Here is a 20109-nt window from a genome sequence, read left to right as displayed (position 1 = left end):
CTCGTGCATTTCAAAGCAGAAGTGGTGAACTACTTACACATGAAAAGGAAATGGATTTGTAAGGTGCATTGTAAGGCCATAAAGTATCTCTGTAATGTACTATTTTAGTTCATATTTAATATTGACCATATTTACAGTAAAGTCATGACACATTGTTAGAAAATAGAGTTTGTATTCCACACGTGATAAATGCAGCATTTGGTTAAAGCTGGAAGGAGGATGAGGAGGGAGGAATCCCTCAGCACCCCTTTAAAGGCATTTTGGAGTGAATTGTCCCCTGGGGATTGTTGTTTGTGCAGGGAATGAAGATTCCCAGTTCCAGCCCAGGAATTGCCCAGCTGGAGCCAGAGGATGGGCTGTGGCTCAGCCTGGCCTGTGCAGAGCCAGAATCTCTGTCAGTCTAGAAACATTTTGTTTCTTTTTAAACCCTGTTGAACTCTTTCAACTCTCCTCTTCCCTGAACATTCACACAGTCTCCTGGTTTTCCAGGAGTCTCTCCATTTTTATCTCCCACCTCCAAGCAGCAACACCTCATTATCCAAGGATCCATCACTCAGCTCTGGCTGCTGATCCTCCTGTTTTCCTCATTTTTCAGTATTAACTTTTCTTTGAAACTGAGATAGTTACAAACTGTAACAAAAATGCAGAATTAGCTGGATTTGGCACATGTTCACACCCAGCCTCACTTCCAGTGTAGCAAATGCGGCAATTGCAGGTGAAGGAGGGGAAGATTAAAGAGTCTGAGCAGAGCAGGTACAGGGAAGTCCCAGGAGCTTGAAAACCATCCTGGATTGTGAAAACATCGTGATGGAAGAATGAAACATCACCAGAGCTGCACATGCAGTTTGTGAGCAAAGACAGCAGCTTTGGTAGTCCTGGAAAAGCTTTGAAAATAGATTTTAAAGGCGATTTTTCCCCCTGGGTTTATATAATTCATGTTGGTAGGAAGAATTTTATTGTATTTTTGGAATCTCCGTTGTTTGTAAATGCATCGCCCACAGTAGAGCAGTCTGGGAATACTGAAGTGCATGAAATTATAGGTATGTCTAATTCTTTGAGGAATTGGGATATGCCCATTTTTGTCCTCACCAGTATCACCAGTCCTCACCAGTAATCAATATTTTAAAATATTTCATTTTTAAAAATTATTTTGACTGGTTGCACTATGTGTGAGAGGGTATTATCATCTAGAAAGAACTATTAAGTAGTGTGTGTTTGTCTCTCTCTTTGGATCCTTTTCTCTAAATAACAGGAAAAAGCTTTTAAAATATGAAGTTATCCAGTATCTGCTGATCTTGATAATTCTGCCCTGCAGTTGTGGCAACACTTTTACTGCTGGTAACTGTTGAAACAAATTAAAACTGCTCGGCTGCAGGGGTTAATCAGCTGTGAGCCCCACATCCCTTCAGTGGCAGAGGAGGAGTTGGGCACAAGGCGTTTTCCCAGGAGTTCTGCCCTGGACTTTATGGTTTTATCCTGCAAATTGAAGTTCTGTGTGAGAGAAACCTCAGGAATCGGAGGATGGTGATCATCCACCAGAATTGTGATTATTTGTGCTGCTGAGGAGGTGCTGAGCAGCAGGGAAGGGCTGTCCCTCATAGTCCATGTGTCTGATGAGGATGGGTCAGTTCCTGTCACAGCTTGACTCCTGGCTTTCTGCTGAGCCACTCGTGCTGGGTGGGAGATGTGAGTGAGGACAGAGCTCAGAGCTTTGAAATGTTATCTTCACTACATACAGCAGGAGGGACAAACCTCAGCCTGGCCCTGTCACAGCTGTTCCCAAGAATCAGCTGTGTGTCATTATCAGGTTTATTAAACTGGGAAGTGCTTTCTCAGGCTGCAGTCATCTGTCTGGATTCTTAGAATGTAGGGGGGTTTATTTGGGGCAGTTTTTAAGGTGATACATCTTGGGTGTGTTGGCTTGTGAGGTTTGAAATACTCTATTTTCCCTAGTATTTGCATTTAATAAAAATTAGAGTAAAAACTATTTACCTGGTTTAAAATTCATGTAGGTAATACCTCTTTGAAAATTTGAATTTCTTTCAAAAATTCCTTTAAGTATCATGTGCAGGACTTAGTAACTTTCTCTACCAATAATGAAAGCTTGATAATGGTAATGATGTTCCCTACAAAGTGAGACAAATGTAATAACAGTGCAATTCCTGAAGATCATCTAAAAGCAGACCTGGCTTTTAGCATCTCCAGCAAATGGTAGCTGGGGACCAAAGGTTTTGGTTTGGGCTTTTCTGGTTTTATTTGTTTGTTTGTTTATTTATTTCTTTTAAGCAGGAATTGTTTCTTCATTTTGCACAAGGTGTGTGTTGCAGTGTTCTTCCATATGGTGTTTCTTGACCAGGAATAAAACATTAAATTTATTTTAAAAAGTGCTATTGCTGTAACTTCGAATTTTAGATGTGGAAGGAGCGTTCCAATTTAGAAAAAAACCAAAATTTTGCTCTGTATTCTGAATTAAATCAGACCTCTTCCTGTTGCTATTTATAAGTTGTCAGTCTGCTCCTAAAAAACATAACTACAGGAATTTTTTTTTTTAAAGGGATCTTTTTCTGAAGAACTTGCTCGTGGAAGTAGGTTTGGTCATCAGGAAAGGCAATGTAGAGGGAAGTTCTCTCTCAGTGCTGAGAATAACACTATCTTATGTAAAATAATACAGATAAAACCAGCTCGTTTGGTTTGCACCGATAGACTGCAAGATGTGCAGTGTAAAACCCAAATTTCATCTCTGAAAGACTTCAGCAAAAAATCAGTTTGGGTTTAGTCCTGCTTAAAACTAAAATGTGTTAATGAAGAGTGTCCTGAACACTTTGGTGACTTGTTACTGCTGAGGGAGATGCCACAAAAAAAAAATCACAGAGGAAACTAAATAATAAAAAGTAATGAAATGAAAAATGAATCGCAGGATGCTTGGGTAAATTCAATTCACACATATTTAATGGTTCCCTGTTGTCCTCTTAGGAGGGCAAACTCCCTTTTGTTTGAAAATGGGAGATGTAGGTGTAAAACACTTCCAGAGCATTTCCTAAAATACAGGAGTCTGAAGGAGATACATTAAAATACTATTTACTCTAATAGGAAAATGAAATGTAAATGGCCAGCAGATTGTCTTTAATCATTCAGATAATAATAATAATAACAACAACAACAACAATAATAACAGTAATAGTAATAATAGGAGGAGGAGGCAGAGAGAAGTAATAGTAGTAAGTGATGCCAAATCTTTTAACCAGGAAAAGAGTTTGGAAACAAAAAAGGTGAAGATTAATTGTGCTTTTGCAGATGGACTGTGTAACATGGCAACTGATATTTAAACAGAGGAGAGGAGAATAATGATTTTTGGTTTGTTTCACTCATTATCATTAAGAACTTTTAAATGGAAAAATGGAGAGATTGGGTCATTTTCAGAATTCCCAGATGGAGTGTGACTTTGGCAGCTTGAGCTGCCTGCCAGTACCTGCACCCCAAGCAGCAGCACAATTAATTTCAGATCATTGCAATGTGTACAAATAAGGTCTGTGGTTCCATTTTTAGCTTCTAGGGATAAGTGGTGTCTGTGTTTGTGCTGTTGGTGACTGAGTTATAAAAGCCAATTATTGCCATTTCGGTCCTTCTCCACACCAAGTGCTGAAGCTGAGTCTCACCACGTGGTTTTTAATTTGTGGTGTTTTACTCCCCTGAGAAATGCTCTCCAGTTGGAAGCATCATCCATCTCTCAGGATGCTGAGATGTGTAATCTCAGGAGATTGATGTAAATTTGATAATGGAGGTTAAAAGTATGTATTTATGGTCAATTAAGTCTCAATAGTGATGACTTCTGTGGCTGGAAATATTGTAAATTTTGCAAATTTATGTGAGACAAAATGTGATTGATAAATATAAAGGTATGAGGGAAAACAGGATGAAAATGTCAGTGCAAAATGCCTGTATCTGAAAGGAAACAAATTACACTCCCAGCTTTTGGAAGGGAAGTAAGTGTGAAGAAATAATAGATTTATTGAAGCCTGTCATAGTAGAACACCACCTTCTGAATTCTTATTTTTCTTCTTCTGAATTCCTTATTTTACCACTATTATCTTCTGAATTCTTATTTCACCACTATTAGATAGAAGTGAAAACTAATCCACACCTGAACAACTGCAAAAGACTAAGAATTGCTCAACTGGCAGAGCAACATCCCAACCTCTGAGCCTTTATGGCATCAGCTTCCTGGTGGATATTTTTGGTAAAATCACATCTTGTAGCACCAAAACGTGGTCAGTGAGGCCACTGTTCTTCAACAATGCTCCCTCAAAGACTTCCCCACTGAGAAACTTATTTTCTGTCGTGTTGAGAACTAAAAAAACCAGTATTTTACAGGGCTTTGATGCTGCCCAGCACACACCTCCAGACTTGCATGAAACACACAGGGACTGAGATAACCTTTGCTCTCCCTGTACACAGCTGGATTGTTCTTGAGTAGAGAGATAACAAAAAGTGCCACAACTTCTGGCACCATCATTCACATTCCTGAACTTGCCTTCCTTTAAAGCACTTTTAACAATTCTACACTAAATGTTTCTGTAAGAGCAGAGAGCTTATTAAATTTAACATTTCACATCTTGACATTATTTTGTGTTGTCTCTATTATTTTAGTATTCTAATACTTCCCTCCTTTTAGGTTTTTGGGATTTTCTTTTAACTTTCACAGTAAGTTGATAAATGCAAATATTCTGCCGCAGTGATTACACAAAAGATTTTTCCTTTCTGGCTTCTTTTTCACTCAGTTTAGTAGAAGTTTCTTTTTCCTTCACCCTCAGCTGCAGGATGGCAGCCTTCAGGATTCTTTTTGTGATGCCAAATTAATAAATTTCTTACCTGTGGGGAGGAATTACGATATATTGGTGTCAACAGACATTGGTGGCATCTCCATCTCAGCAGTGGCTTAGACCTGGCTTGTTTGCCTCTTACTTTGGTTTATTCAGTTTTTGGAGATGTTTTTGGTTGGGATTTGTTTTGAGTTTGGGAGTTTCCCCTTTTTTGTGGTGGTTTGGTAGGTTTAGTCTTGTTTTTTGGTTTTAGTTTTGAGGGAGGTTTGATTTTTTTGTGTGTGTGTTGATTTATTTTATTGGGTTGGATCTTTTGTGTGTTCTTTGGCTTGAAGGTTTTTTTGTGGTGTTTTTTGGTTGCTTGAGTTTTACTGTTGTTTTTTTTTTTTTTAGTTTGGGGCGGTTTTTTGTGCTTTTCTTAACAGCTTATTGTGTCTGCCAGTTCCTGAACTTTATTGGGGAAGTTCATTTTAGCCCCTCTGTCTTTTTGCTACCCAACAGCTAGAGTTGCTGCTGCATTATTGAATATTTTTCCAGCTTAACTCCAAGACAAATAAGGAGTCTATCTTCCTGAAAAGGTCTGAGCATCCATTTAAGGTGCATTTAAAATGCTGAATTTTGAGTTTACACAAGGTTAACAGGCAGAAATGTCCAAGTCTTCCACATGCAAACATTTTATTTTCACCTTCAGAAACAAGTGCTGAGCCACCAATTCAAGGGCTGTGGGCACTGGTTTTAATTTAACACCAGTACTTTGAGCCCTTCAAGTTTAGGGGTGTTTGTGCTGCAGGAGAAGGGGAAGAAAAAGTTTCCAAGCAGTTGAGGAGAGAGAAGAACAGCCTGCTGTGAGAAATGGAAGCCCACAGTGGTTCCTCCCCAAACCATGGTCATTTCAGCAACCAAAAACGTCAGTAGAAAACTAAAGTAAAATTAGTTCAGAGACCAAATGTCAGGCGCTCCTGTAAGTGACAAGGACAGAAGTGAATAAAAACATGGCATGAAGTTTCTGATGCATGAGTTTGTGCCTTTCAGAATCTGGTACTGAATAATGTGTGTGGGGACTTAAAAAAATGCTCCCACTGCAGTGAAAAGCTGATGGCATTGAACATATTTCATTAAAATGTTGGACAGAATTTCTTTGTTGTCTGGAGACATCTTGGTAGAACCTTTTTGTGGACAAATGGGGTGTTGGTATTGGAGACAGAAAAGTTCAGTCACTGACACAAAAATGAGAATATTTAAGTTCTTAATGGTAACATTTTTGTGGTAAACCAAACCATAGGAACTGCTTGAAATCTGCTTGTCACTGATTGCAGTTCCACCTGGGTTTAAGGGGAATACGTACATACATGAATATTTACAGTATATAAGCCCTTTAAGCTTGGAAGGAGCAGGTTTTTTATTACTATTACATAATATTAGTAGTGTGTTTCTATTCTTAACACATGGCTGAATTGAGAAGCATGCCAGATTTTCCTTTTGTGAGCTGCACAGCTGTAAATACAGTTGAATTTCGTTTGCTGGACAAGACAAGTCAAACCCAAGGTCCTCACTGGAGTGGCTGCACTCGGTTGACCTCTGTGGAAATGGTTGAAATTCTAATTTCCTGACATTTCCACTGTTTCATGAGGGCCTCGCCACATGCACAGCCCTTTTTCTTTCTTATCAGAGGTTGTCACCATCACACAGTGCACAAAGAAGCCTCCCTCTTTTACAGCACATCATTTCAAGTATCTTTTTATTAATCTTTTCACAATTGTTATTGAACTTTCTTCTCCAGTTTGTAAACCCTCTGTACTTTAAATTGCTTTCTAGCAGTGCTTTGAGTGCGTGTTTATGTAGGTTACATTATTTCAGCTTTCATCTGATTCCAGAGTGTGAAAGGTTTCATTCGTTTATTGATGCAAGATCACAGGAAAAATTCCGGTAGTAATTATTGGCAAAATAATTGCAGTTTCTGTGCTAGCTATTGCTAGTCTAAATCAGTCGTTTTGTCCCTGTGCTCACAGTCAAAGCACACTTTAATCTCTTCATTTTCTTCTGGAGCTGTAGGTACTTTGCTTGCCAAAGCCATCCTCTTCATCTTCTGTTTAGTCAGATGTTTGTGCCTTTTTCCTGTAGATTTGCCACTCATCTTTTTAGATTTCTAGGTTATTGCCACGCTTCAGGGTGGAATAAGCAGAGAAGTTAAATGTTTTTGCTGCCAGTACCACCAGTTTATCTGGGGGACTTGCCTTGTTTGGGGCTGTGAGTAGCTCAGGAGTAGCCAACAGCCACCAGAACCTCACAAGGTGTGGATGCTGTGACAGATTTGGGTACAAGTTTAGGTGTGAGAGATCCAGTGTGTGAGCAGGTAGGGGTGGCAGGAATGCGGCACTGAGTTGTCATGGCTACTGACACCAGCAAAATTCTAAATATTTGCATCATAAACTGGGAGTCTGTGCCACCATGGGTTAAATTTTGTGTTGCTTTTTACTGTATTATGAAAAAGTGAATGAAAAGTGTTTGTGAATTATTTTGATCTTCCTTACCTCTGAACTCTCTCAAATGTTGTTTTCTGTTCCAAGGTTCCCATTTTCCCCCCTTGTCCAGTGGAAAGTACAGATGTCTGGTTAGGGTTTATTCTTCACTGTTATTGCACCAAGTTGTTCATATTCTGCTCTCACAGCTGCTGAAACAAAGTGTTCAATGATTTATCCTAATAGATAAACTGACTGAGAACCTCTAAATTTGTGTAATAGTGCTGAAATTGTGGAGCAACATCCTGAGCAGTCCATGGTAGTGTTTAAGCTGTGTGCCCTGGGTGTGAGTGTGGCAGTGACACAGGGTGGCACTTATGAGATAAATGGAATTATTCAGCACTGTTTCTTTTTTTCCTGCAGCCATTCATGTCCCCTCGGTACCCTGGAGGTCCAAGGCCCCCTCTCAGAATACCCAATCAGGTAAGATTGTGTCCCTGCTGCTCTGCTGGCCCAGGGTGAGGATTCCCTGTGTTATCAGTTCTGTGTGAAATGCATCAGTCCCTGCCCACCTCTGTGGGACACACAGGTTATATTTATTTCACAGTAGGTATGGGGGGTTTTGGTGAGAAACAGATCTCATTAAGTGCTCTGTGGCTCCTACAGACACTCTGAGGACTTTTATAAAGTGTTGAATTCCCAATTTTCTCATCTCCATCAAAGGATGTGCAATGCCAGCGAGACAAGGATGAGTAATGAGCTGCTGTTCGTCAGCAGGGACCTTTTTTGGCCCATCTGTGACAAGAGGGTTCTGGAAGTAGAGAACATTTGTGTTTTTAAGTTCTCCATAGTGCAGATAGAGGAAGAGAAGGAGTTGTCAGCAGATGAAAAGTTAAAGACAAGCAGCCAGAAAAACATCAGTGAAGCTCTGGGAGGAAAACTGGGTCATTTACAATATTGGGAAAGGTTGAAAGGATAAGTGGAATAGGTGGTTAGGTCCAGCTTTAGCTTCCAGGGCTGCCTTTCTATTGTCACACTCTACCCCAGCCTCATTTATGGCTGTTTCCTATAACTGTGTAACACAATTCCAACAAATTAGTCTTTTCTTTTGGCACAGTGTCACCAGAAGGTGTGAAATCTAAATTTCAGTGAGCTGGATGTATCAGGTGGCAGAACTTCTCCGAGTGTTTCTCTGCCTGGTGCTGTTTGGGATCAGGTTAAGGTACCAGGAGAAAGTACCATGGCTACTTTCTCCCCAGGGCAGTGGGTGATTTTATTCACCTCAATGAAGCGATCATCTGTACAGCCATTACTGCTCTGTTTAATACCTGATAACATTTTACTGCTGTCACCCAGTGAATTCCTGGTTTTTGCACTTCTCAGTGCTATCTTAGCCAGAGGTGTTTGAGCCCCTGAGCCAAGTGTTTGGGTTGCACAGCCTCTGTGCCTGAGCACAGTGAATCCTGGCAGGAGAGAGCTGGATGTGGTGGCTGGAAGCACTGCCAGCCTGCAGGTTTGGTTTCAGGAGTACTTTTGTCTGCACATGGTGGTGTTTTCAGTCCAGAGTGGAAGATAATCCCATAATCCCAGTGAACTGCAGCTCCTGCTTCATTCACATTATGCCACACTCACAGATTGCTGCTTGTAGCAGCACTGCCATTGCTCAAGGTGCAGTATGGAGGAGCAGTGTGTGTAACCAATAAGCTACTGTGGTGCAGTTTTGAGGCCCAAATGTTGATTAAGTGATAGTTTGGTCCTGGGATAGTGGAAGGTTTCCCTGCCCATGGCAGAGGGGTTGGGAGGAGACTGGCTTCAAGGTCCCTTCCAACCCAAACCATTCTGAGATTCTGTGACTTACTCATTCACAATACATTTTTACTGAAAATGTAGTGGTGCTTTGAAATGCTAAATAGCACTTTGTGGATCATCTGCAAAGATCCATTCATAGAAACGTTTTTCTACTTGACCCAGCTACAGGTAAAATCCTGTAAAAATGAGCTTTAAACCTGATTCAGTAAACCCAGAGGGCAGATTAATGTGGGGATTTAAAAGCACATTAACTCTTGACTCAGAGGAAACATCCAGGAATTAGGAATGAAATCTGAGTGTTGTGTCTTTCCCATGAATTTGAAGGCACTCAGTGCATTTCTGCTGTGTTTTCCCTGCGCCAGGCCCTCGGAGGTGTCCCGGGCAGTCAGCCCCTCCTGCCCAGCGGCATGGACCCCACACGGCAGCAGGGTGAGTGCACAACCTCTCCTCAGCACTGTCCTCACCAACCAGCACCCTTCTTCCTGGCCTTCACACCTTCACACACTTCTTCAAGCTTTTCTGTTAATTAGAAAGTCATGGTTCATTAAAAGTGGCTGCCGAAGGTGCTTGTGTGTTGCATAATTAAATTAATTGTGTATTGTGTATATAAATAATGTATTTTATATTTTATTTGCAGGTCATCCAAACATGGGAGGGCCGATGCAGAGGATGACTCCTCCAAGGGGAATGGTGCCATTAGGACCACAGGTATTTTCCACAGATGTGTTATTCCTAGTGACAGGCCTATACTTAGACTATATTCTCTGTCTTTGCATGGCTTGAAATGCCCTGGACTTGTTTTCATAATCCCTTTTAAAAAAACTCCCATCCTACAAACAAAAAACAGTTCGGAGTTGCAGCTGTATAAAACCTAAATGAAAAAATCTGTCATTTTCATTAATATTTGGAATTGAAAGAGGAATCCCTTCACTTGCTTCCTTTAGAAAAGTCTATGTTGTAGTCAGACTGACATTGTCGAGGGAGACCCAGAGTGGAGTAGGTGTTTCCTCCTTCTCCTCCTCCTCACTGATTGTCTGTTTAGAAGGAAAATATTAATACCTCTAACTCAGGCAAACTCTTTGTGCCAAAAATCCCTCTCCAAATGCTGTAGTTTTTCTTCCATCCATGGCTGATGTAAATTTTTGGCAAGTGCAGGAGAGCTTTCAGTGTGAAGCAAGAACATCCACACTGCCCTTTGTCCCCCTGGCCACCCCGAGCAGTGCCCGAGGCAGAGGACACTCAGTCCTGGTGACACCTGGATACCAAGCCAGGAGGTTCCTCTCTTGTGTCAGCATCCCAGGAGGAGCTGTGGGTGGTGGTGTTTCACACTGCTGTGCAGTGCTTTGTTTCACAGTGTGCTTGTTGTGCCCACACTGTGCATTTTTGCTTCCCCATTTCGGATAATCTCTCCTGAGGCTTCTTGTTTGAATAACAGCTAAATTCTAAATGGGTGAATAGATTTGCCTTTCAAGTCTGTTCACAACTGTCCCTGCAATTTTTGATCTTGCTAAAAACCAGTTGTGCAGTTCTTCACAACATCTGCTGTGTGACCAACAAAACATTATTAAATATATTTGCTATCCTTTTCTGTAGCCCTGAAATGTATTTCCATTTTTGGAGGTAGAAAGAGAAGATCTGCTGTGCTGCCATATGAGGTTGAGCTGATCCTTTATTCAGCACTATTAGTCACACAGCAGGCAGATCTCATGCCAGTTCTTTTGAGGATAATTTTTCCATTTTTTCTGTCATTTAAGATCCAATGTTTTTGTAAGTTTCTTCTTTCTTGTGCTCAACATCCTAACCTACACAAAATTTAAGTCCACAAAATTAAATTCACAAATTACTCTAATTGAATCACCATATACCTGGGCCACCAAGCTCTGCAGAGAGCATCACTGCTCTGAAAAAACATCTATAAGAGTGTCCCTAATGGCAGTGCTCTCATTTTAGGGCAAGGCAGGACATTTAAGGTTAGCAGTCATTACAGTTGGAAGTTAGATTGTGAGGTGAGACAAATTGTTCTGCTTGTATTCCACTGAATAAAAAGAGGTAAAATTAATTTTTTTCTGTAAGTAGTGCAGTAAAACTTTGGTTGTGACATCAGGGCACAAACTCAGACTTTATGGCTGTTGGGAAATTAATTTGTTAATATTGCTATGACATTAATTACCATATTAAATACTCTTCATTGTGGTTATCACAGACCTGGGACAGTGGAAGGTGTCCCTGCCCAGGGCAGGGGGTGGCACTGGATGGGCTTTAAGGTCCCATCCTGGGATTCTGTGATTTATTAGAACTGAATAATGGAAAAATAAATGCAATGGTACATTAGAAAAGTTATATAATGTGGTTTAATTTTTTACAAACACAACAAAATCTAATTAGAAATAGTACAGTTTGATATCTCAGAATCTTAGTCTGGGTTTCTGATTTTGGATTGCCTTGGTTTAAGAGCTGAATTCATTATAAAACCTGACCCTTGCTGGCCATTAACTTGGGCTCCATCTGTGTAAATAATTCCTCCTGAAATAATTTTAACCTTTGTTAGCCAACTTGTGTTGTCCGTAGTTGTCTCCTTGGGGTTAACAATCTCATTTTTTGAAGTCAGCAGTGAGGGAATCCTGAAAGCATGAATGGCATGGCCTGTCCTGCAGCAGTTGCACAGGGATGTCATTAACCTGCTGTCCTTTCTTTCCCCCTCCTCTTTGGTTTTGTTTTTTTGTTTTGTGGTAGTCTGACCCTTGGTTGTCGTTGCAGAACTATGGAGGTGCCATGAGACCCCCTCTGAACGCTCTAGGTGGCCCGGGGATGCCTGGGATGAACATGTAAGCACAACATAAATGCCATTATTTCATTGTACAAGTAACAGCTGGGGTAGGTAAGGCCAGGAGAACATGCTTTGATGACCAATAAATGCAATTTAAAGAGGTGAACCCACCGTCTCTTGCAGGAGCTTTCACTGTCTAACAAGGCTGTACAAATACTCAGTTTCTTTCACAGGTCAGACTTCAAATACTGGGAATATTTTGTCAATGTAATCACTGATACATCCTTGCATGCATTTTAAAAAACGACACTATTTACATTTCTACTTATTAAATATCTTGTGAAGAATGGTTCTCTGCGAAATAAATCAGTACTTCATTGTAGCAAAATAGCCTTTGTCTACAACTATTTCTAAAAAGAAGGACACATTTGATTCGAAACTCTTCCTCAACTGCAGTTTTTATTTCATTGATTAAATTTATTTCCAGTCTAAATAGAGAGGAGAGCTTTACAGATACAGGAGTATTTTTGTCAGTATTTCTGTGTATTTCTGGGTCTGGATCATCATCTGGTAAAAATTGATATAATCTGAGTTCAGATTTATTCCAGACATGGATTTAGCCATGGCAATGTGTTGTGCCTTGTGTCCCTGAAGACAACTCCTCTTTTAGGTGTGTAGAAATACTTCAGATGCAGCATTAAGAAAACACAGTAAAGATTTCTGTATGCTTTTCTCTTAATGTCGTAGATACCCATTTTTACTCTAGTTTTTATAGAAAACATAAATAAGAAATCATAATTTTAATTTCAAGTAAGAAGTTACCACCCTGAAAAAGTCAAAGAGGTACAGAAATAGATAATGAAGTTTAAAAAATCCACCATACCCCTAATTTATTTGGATTTCCAAGACATACATCGAATCCATGAAGCAAATACATTAAAATCTGAAGTTGTGTGATGCTCCATCATAGACATCATATATGGGGACTCAACAATTCTAGGAGCCTTCATGAGGATAGGCATTTATGTGTTTAAATTAAATTGATGTGGCAAAATTATGTAGACGTTTGAAATTCAGTGTGAGTGCAGGATAAACACTGTAGAGGTTTTCCTCAGCAGAAGAGTGATTTACAAAAAAAGGAAATTAACTTTCCAGAAGTAAAACTGAGGGATAGATAAGGTATTTTGGAACTATTTATTCGCATAATTGAGAGTTTGTACAGGAAAAATAAGAAAAGAGTTTCCTGGATGACAAAAAGGTTTCCTGGTGTGCCAGAAAGAGAGAAGATGGACTGAAATACTAATATTGCAGCTTTTTGTAAGCACATTTTATCAAAGGGGTTGCTCCGAGCTGGGATTCTTTCAATTGTAGTTCCAGGACATGAGGGTGTTTTGTTACTGTAAATTTCCTGCTGTCAGGGTTGTCTTGAGCACTGGAATTGTGGTGAGCAGTGATTAGTGTTGTTCTCCCTCAGCTTTTGTCTCATCCCAGGGTAGGAAAAGCTCTGAGGCTCATCTGGGGAAATCACATTTCTAGGAAGCTCCCTAGCTGTGCACTAGGATGTCTTTACACACCTGAGTGTTTTCTTTACTTGACAAGTTTCCAGTGTTCTGTTCTTTTCTTCTTGGATTTTTGGCCATTTTAAATACAAAAATGTGTGTTCTACAGAAACAGCTGCCGTCTCAAATCCAGCTTTTCCTCCTTGGAAGGTGCGAAAGGAAGCTGCTTTGGTTAAGAGCAGACTATCTGCCAAATAAAATTTCACAATTTTTCTGGGTGAGAAAGTGTTCTTTGTGGTAAAAAATGGCAGCTTGGGGGCTCATGAGGCAGCATTTCAGTCCATATAATCCACAAATGCAGCACTGCTGGGTAATTTCTGGCTTTGTCACCAATAATACCATCAGATCTCTGCTGGACACAGCTGAGCACAAACCATCTTCTTCCACAGAATAACTTCATTTTAGCCAGAAGTTTTTCAGCTGAAACTCCACGGAGCCATTTTTAGGAAGATTTCCTGTCTCTGCCAGTTTTTGGAACAAAAAGGCAGATTTCAGTGTTACATTTCACTGGTGATTTTTAACAACCTGTGTGACCTGCAGTGCTGTCTCAAGCACTAAGAGTAGCTCAGTCATGCCTCAGAAGTTTAAAAAAAAGAATAAAAGGTGTGATTTTGTCTTTTAACTTCAATTCACAAACTTGTGTCTAGATGTTTAATTTCCTGATGGAATATATTTGCCTCTTGGGAAACTAAAATTTCAGACTTTTATATTTTGAAGCCAGGTTTGACAGTAACACAATAAACTCTAAGAAAATGCAGCTGAAATTGGTCATAGCAACAGATACTTTGTGAAATATTTTGGAACTGGTACTTGTATGATAATGTTTTATGACCCTGTTGGTGCTTCCAAAGTAAACATTTAGTGAAAAACAAAAGACCTGCTTGCATTGAATCGGAAAAAAATTGCAGTTTGGGGGTTTTATGTGTACTTTGTAAGCATTTGGCTTCACAAAATCCATGTGGCATTCCTGCAGAAGCTGCTGCAGTGATTGCTAAGTCTATACTGAAAGCTGTCCAATAAATCTGGAAATTCCAACAGCTTTTTAGATGACAGGTGAGTTCCCTGGTCTCAGTGTAAATTTTTGAGTTTCTATATTCCTGTGGCTTAACCCAGTCACATCTCTGAGTTAGTAAATGTCACAGAAATAAGTGCAAGGGCTTGGGATGAAAACAGACACTTAGGTGGTGTTTCAAATATTCCTGAAAGAGGGGATCCAATAAACCCATTAAAAACAAAGAAAAAAACAACAGGGGAAAAAAACCAACCTGTTAATATTTCACCGTGTGATCATTGGCAGAGGAGAAATTGCTATATATTTGACCCGAGGAGCATTTTCTTGCTCAGTGTTTCATTGAATGAGGCAGAGAAGACCATACCAATATTCCTGATTTCCAGCATTCCAACAGTAATGGCAGTGGAAATAAATCAATTTTCAGTTGGTTTTTTTTTTTCTGAGATGGTTCCTTTATAGTTTCATCAACAATGTAATAAAAAAGAAAAAAATTCAATATTAAATCCCTCAGGCAACATATGCATTTAATAGTTTTTATTTTTGCAAGACTTAGAAAACTTTCAGAAGTCATTAATAAAGGGTGATTCTTTCTCTCTGTTTAAGTCACTCTCCCATGCCTGGTGAGCTGCAGTGGTTAATGTTGCTTTTCTACAGCTAATGATGCCAAAATGCCATTTTAAATGTGAAAGTTTTGTCATCTGCTCTGCCTCTCCATTGTCAGGGCCTTCAAAAAATGATTCAGTCTTGTTTGTAAACAACGAGGAGCTCTCAGAAATAATTATGGGTTTGAGACATTGTCACTCTAAACATGGAGATTTTACCTCTGGTGTGTCTGAGTTCCCTCTGGATTGTTAGGAGATGAAGCCTCAGCCCCAAACTATTTTCCTAGGCTTAGCTGAGAGTGAGAAACTTAAAATAATACCAAGAGTTGTCAGAAAAACCCTCTGAGGGTTTTCTGGGTTTAATACATGAAATTTATTATCATGGCTGTTATCATCATCATAATCATCATCATCATAGTCATCATCACCATCTTCATCATCATCTTCATCATCATCATCATCCAGGGGTTATGACAACATATTTTGTATGGCTTGTTCTTTCATAAATTAGGTGTTCCCAAGACATTTATTAGCTAATTGCAGTTTTACTAATGAAACTTGACTATATTGCAGTATTCTAGATCAACAATAAATGCATGTGTCCTCAGTGCTTCAGGCATGTGCTTAATTATGTGAGCAAGATTACCAGTTTTATGACTGAAAATTTATTTATTTTAAGACTTAAATTTATTTTGGGAGTAGTAAATAAATTCATCTCACCAAATGATTAAGTGGCAGCACAATGAGAATTCTGCTCTAGCATTTTAACTTGGTGTAGTTATGATTTGCAAACAGACTTTAGTTTGAAAAAAGCCACTTCCTTCCTTCCTCTGGAAACAGGTTATTTAGATTTTTTTCCTCAGCTGGTCAGAGGTCTGTGGTGTGGATGGTTCTGTGTCTCATCATTCATCTTCTGTTTCAGGGGTCCTGGGGGTGGCAGACCTTGGCCAAACCCAACCAATGCCAATTCTGTAAGTAGATATTACAAATGTATTTGACATCTTCTTGTATTTAGGGAGTTACCTTCATGCCACACGCAGCACTGCCGTAACATAAAGGTTGTCCTGGGATCCTGCATGAACAGCAGTGTCTGGTATTTCTCCAGAAGGTGGAAAATTTTCATTTTCATTCAGAGATCATTCATCATCAATTTAATAATGTCCATTTTTGGCACTTGCATTTGGGTAAGATGGGTCTGCCTTGTGCTGTTAAACAGTTCTTTCTGGTTTTCTCACATTTGGCTTTTTAATTCTATTAGTGAAACTCTTCTTCAGTTTTCTTTTGTATGTACTTGATTAAAATGGATATTTTTTAACTGATAGTTAAAGTATTTCCAGTCTCTGAAATCAATTGGCAAATCCCACAATAGATTTATTTGTAACAATCATTTGACTGGCAAGTTGTCTGTAGAGAAATTTGTATTTGTCAGTACAGTTGCTCCTCCCACAGCAGCACTGGCCTGTGTTCCTTTGGAGAGAATAATTGCAAAGGCTGTGAAAGAGACAAAAAACAGATTATTCACAGTTTTTTTACAGGATGCTGTCCTTAAAAAAAAAAACCAAATAAAAAACAACAACAAAAAATAAACAAAAAAACCCCACCCCAAACAAACAAAATAAACAAAACAAACCAAAAAATCCCCAAACACAACATTTTAATCAAAAGTAGTTATCTATAAGAACATACAAATTCAGTTAATGCTTGGATGATTCTGACTGAAATATGAGTATGTGCTGCTTAAGTTCATAAACCTTATAAAATACATTGTGTTAATAATCTTATACCTTAAAATTTTAATATTTTAATATTTTTGTAGTTAATATTTTAAAATTGCTGAAAAGAAATGTTTATTTTGACAGTGGAGGCATTTTCCCCCATGGTTTTAACTGTCTTTAGTTACTCTAATTGAATGAGCACTAACCTCATCCCAGCTCCATCCCAGTGCAGAGGAAATCACTGTTTTTTCTGTTGATGTTACAGATACCTTATTCCTCAGCATCTCCTGGGAACTACGTAGTAAGTACCTCTGTGTGAGTTTGAAGTGTGATTTAGGCAGAGCAGCAGCAGCCCAGATGTTGTGTGAGCTGAACACCTGACCTGCTGCGAGGCTTCCCAGCCACCTCTGGAATGCAGATGTTGGTGTTCATCACCACAGTCATTACCAGGCTGCTCCAAATTGCCCTCACTGCTGCTTCACGTCACAAAACATTTTTATAGCTAATACAATGCATTGTCTTCAATAATAAAGGACAGAAAACCCGTGGCTTTCTCAGTAAAACAACGTTGTGCAACAGTTTCTGAACTTGTACAGGAAAAAGGTGTTTATATGTAGTGCTGGGTTTTGTCTGTGCCACCAGAGATTAACTTTGTTTGTTATCCTAGACTCTTTATTGTTGTTGTTGCTGTTGTACTCAGATTATTTGTGTATCTGAGGAACTATTCTAAGGCAGATTGTTTAGTCTGTTTTTGTCACAGGCACAGGACTGGTGTCACAGGGTGGCGAGGGAGGATTATATATTTAAAAGTGATGTATTTTCTCCTTCATTTAGATGATTACCTGTGGAAAAGGTTATGATTCCTGCAAGTGTCTTAGCTGTTGCCTTCATTTTGTCACAGGTTTAGTGGAAACAGCCCAGATTTGCTGTCTCCAAATCAGTTCTTTCAATGCAGATCTTCACAAAATTCTCTATTTGGGAGAGGTTTTGTGGTTGCCACATTCCATTATTGCAGAATTTAAAGACATTCTGGGAATATTTGACTTCATAGAGAACAAATATTTGAGAATGAAGGATGGGCTGGAGAGCTCCTTAGGAAGATTTTTAGAGAAAGGATTTGTCATCTGGGACTAGTCACTTTGAGAACTTTATAAGATAATCTATGTATAATTTATTAATATATACAATCATATAAGCATACATATATAAAATATGTAAGTATATATAATATATATATAACTATGCATGTTATATGTGCATATATATATTTATATACATAACTATATAAGTGTATATATGTATAAATAAAAATAAAATTTATAGCCTGAGAGTGAAAATAGTTGATACCAAGAGGATCTCTAAGAGAAGAAAACACACAAAGAATGAGAGCAAATGCAAGTTTAAAATGAGATGCAAATGTTAATGAAGACAATTAACTTTTCCCATAAATGACCAGTTGTTCCTACATCTCTTTATGTGACGTTGAAAAATATGCAGAGAGAGTCCTTAAAAGAAATCAAGTTAGTGAGCTTACATTACACAGGCATGTGGATAAAAAGTGTGTGGAGAGCCTGTGATGCCTAGAGGGTCATATGGATATGGATAAAATGTGGATATAAATTTGTGGATAAACAGCACATGGATAGATTACCTGCTAGCAGACAGGAACAACCAAACCCTTATAATTGCTGTCTGAAACAGAATGTTTGTTGCTTAAAAGGATAACAAAAGAGATAAAGATACAGTAATAGTCATATGGCAATGGAAATGATAATTATTACTAGCAGTTTGTGTATGTGTTATTTTGGAAAGTCAAATATTGATTGACTTTTATTGATGTAGGCATTTTTACCAAAGTGGAAGTTTTTCATGTTACCTAAAGAAATTAGTGGTTCTGCAGACATAGAAAGTGAGGTGTTGTGTTTCTGTTCTTACTAAATAAATGATCAGGGTGATTAGAATAAAATTCCTGGAAAAATCTTTAAGAACCCTAAAACTGTTGTTTAACAAGATTAGTTAAACAACAGTTTAGTTTAGTTCAACAATGAGTTCTTAGTCCTGATCAGATTAATGACATGGAAATACGAAAATACCCAAAACTCAAAGAAATAGATGTTCCTTGGTGGGTGTTGGTTGGTTTGTGGGGTTTTTTTTGGGGGGGGGGCATTTGTGGTTTTTTTGGGGTTTTTTTGGTGTATGTGGTTTAGGTTTTTTCTAACCTTTTATTTCATGCTAACTGATAATTTTTACTCTCTCCAGGGTCCTCCAGGAGGTGGAGGGCCACCAGGAACACCCATCATGCCTAGTCCTGCAGGTACTGAAATATACTTGGAAATTAAAAAATTATAAGGGATTTTAGGAAGTACACAAATTATTTTTTTTAAATAAAGAGATAGTGATACATTATTTGGTCTGTATTTCCTGTATCAGGTTTTTTTCCCCTATTTGTTGTGCTCTGCAGCACAGGAGGGTAGGGAAATTTCCTAACAGGCCATAAAAACTTACTGCACCAGTATAACAACATCATTAAATACAATCCCAGGGATTTAAATTTTGAAAAAAATGAAAACCAACCAAAAAAAAAAAAAAAAACAAACCCAAAACCCCCCCCAAAAAACATTAAAAAAAAAAGCCAAACAAAAAAAGGGCAACCTGAGGTAAAGATACTTCGAAGTTCTGTTTTCCAAAGCAATAAAACACTTAGAAATTGGCCACCTGTGAGTTTTGCCAGGATATTTACTCACCTCTTGTTGAGACCAACAGCTCAAGGTTTCCCACATCCCCTGTGTGTTTTGACATGAGCCAGCAGAACATGCAGAGAGCCAGGGATGTGTGTTGCAAAAGGATTTGATTTGTTGGATAAAGAGCCTGTTGCCTGCCTCACTGAATATTAAAAATAACTTCATGTGCTGATTTTACTTCAGGCTAAAAGCTCTTCTGTTCACCCTTTTCCTCGGACAGCATATTTGAATGTTCCAGCGATTTGTAGTGTTCTGCATATAATGGAATTATTTGCTTGGATTAATGCTTAGAAACTCATCTTGGAAAGATTAATTAGTAGACAAAACCTTTGATTTATCTTCCTGTTGTAAATACAAATGCACAGGGTGTGGAATGGGCGTGGGTAAGAAAGACTGCTGAGCTCCTTTTATTCTCTGTGCAGATACAGATTTGCCAGAGTTGCCAGTTTTGTTTTTTTTTTTTTAATCATGCTGTCCCCTTAGCAATGTATATAGACTTTTGTCAGGTCATTCTCCTTTCAGTTTTTGACATTTTTTGGGGTTTTTGGGAAGCATTGCACCAGGCTGTTCCATGACAGGTCAGCCAAAGCCTCCCCCAGGGGTGAAGGGTCCTTGCACAGTGTTC

General features: G+C 38.9%; 1 protein-coding gene across 4 annotated transcripts in view; it reads left to right on the top strand.

Annotated features, from left to right (window-relative positions):
• Positions 1-20109, top strand: part of SSBP2 (single stranded DNA binding protein 2) — a 131932-nt gene that overhangs the window by 91840 nt on the left and 19983 nt on the right. For 2 of the 4 annotated variants that reach the window (XM_085042868.1, XM_085042866.1), the window contains 7 exons: positions 7703-7762; positions 9451-9517; positions 9726-9796; positions 11822-11913; positions 15951-15999; positions 17009-17044; positions 19003-19057. In XM_085042868.1, the coding sequence (XP_084898994.1) occupies positions 7703-7762; positions 9451-9517; positions 9726-9796; positions 11822-11913; positions 15951-15999; positions 17009-17044; positions 19003-19057 (430 nt within the window). The remainder of the gene's footprint in view (positions 1-7702; positions 7763-9450; positions 9518-9725; positions 9797-11821; positions 11914-15950; positions 16000-17008; positions 17045-19002; positions 19058-20109) is intronic. The other 2 variants (XM_085042869.1, XM_085042867.1) reach the window with 1 other exon arrangement.

Source organism: Lichenostomus cassidix, chromosome Z, assembly GCF_008360975.1.
Source record: "Lichenostomus cassidix isolate B80296 chromosome Z, HeHo_3.0, whole genome shotgun sequence".
Lineage (NCBI taxonomy): Eukaryota > Metazoa > Chordata > Aves > Passeriformes > Meliphagidae > Lichenostomus > Lichenostomus cassidix.
Note: the sequence above shows the minus strand (reverse complement) of the source record. Positions and strands in the feature narration are given on the sequence as shown.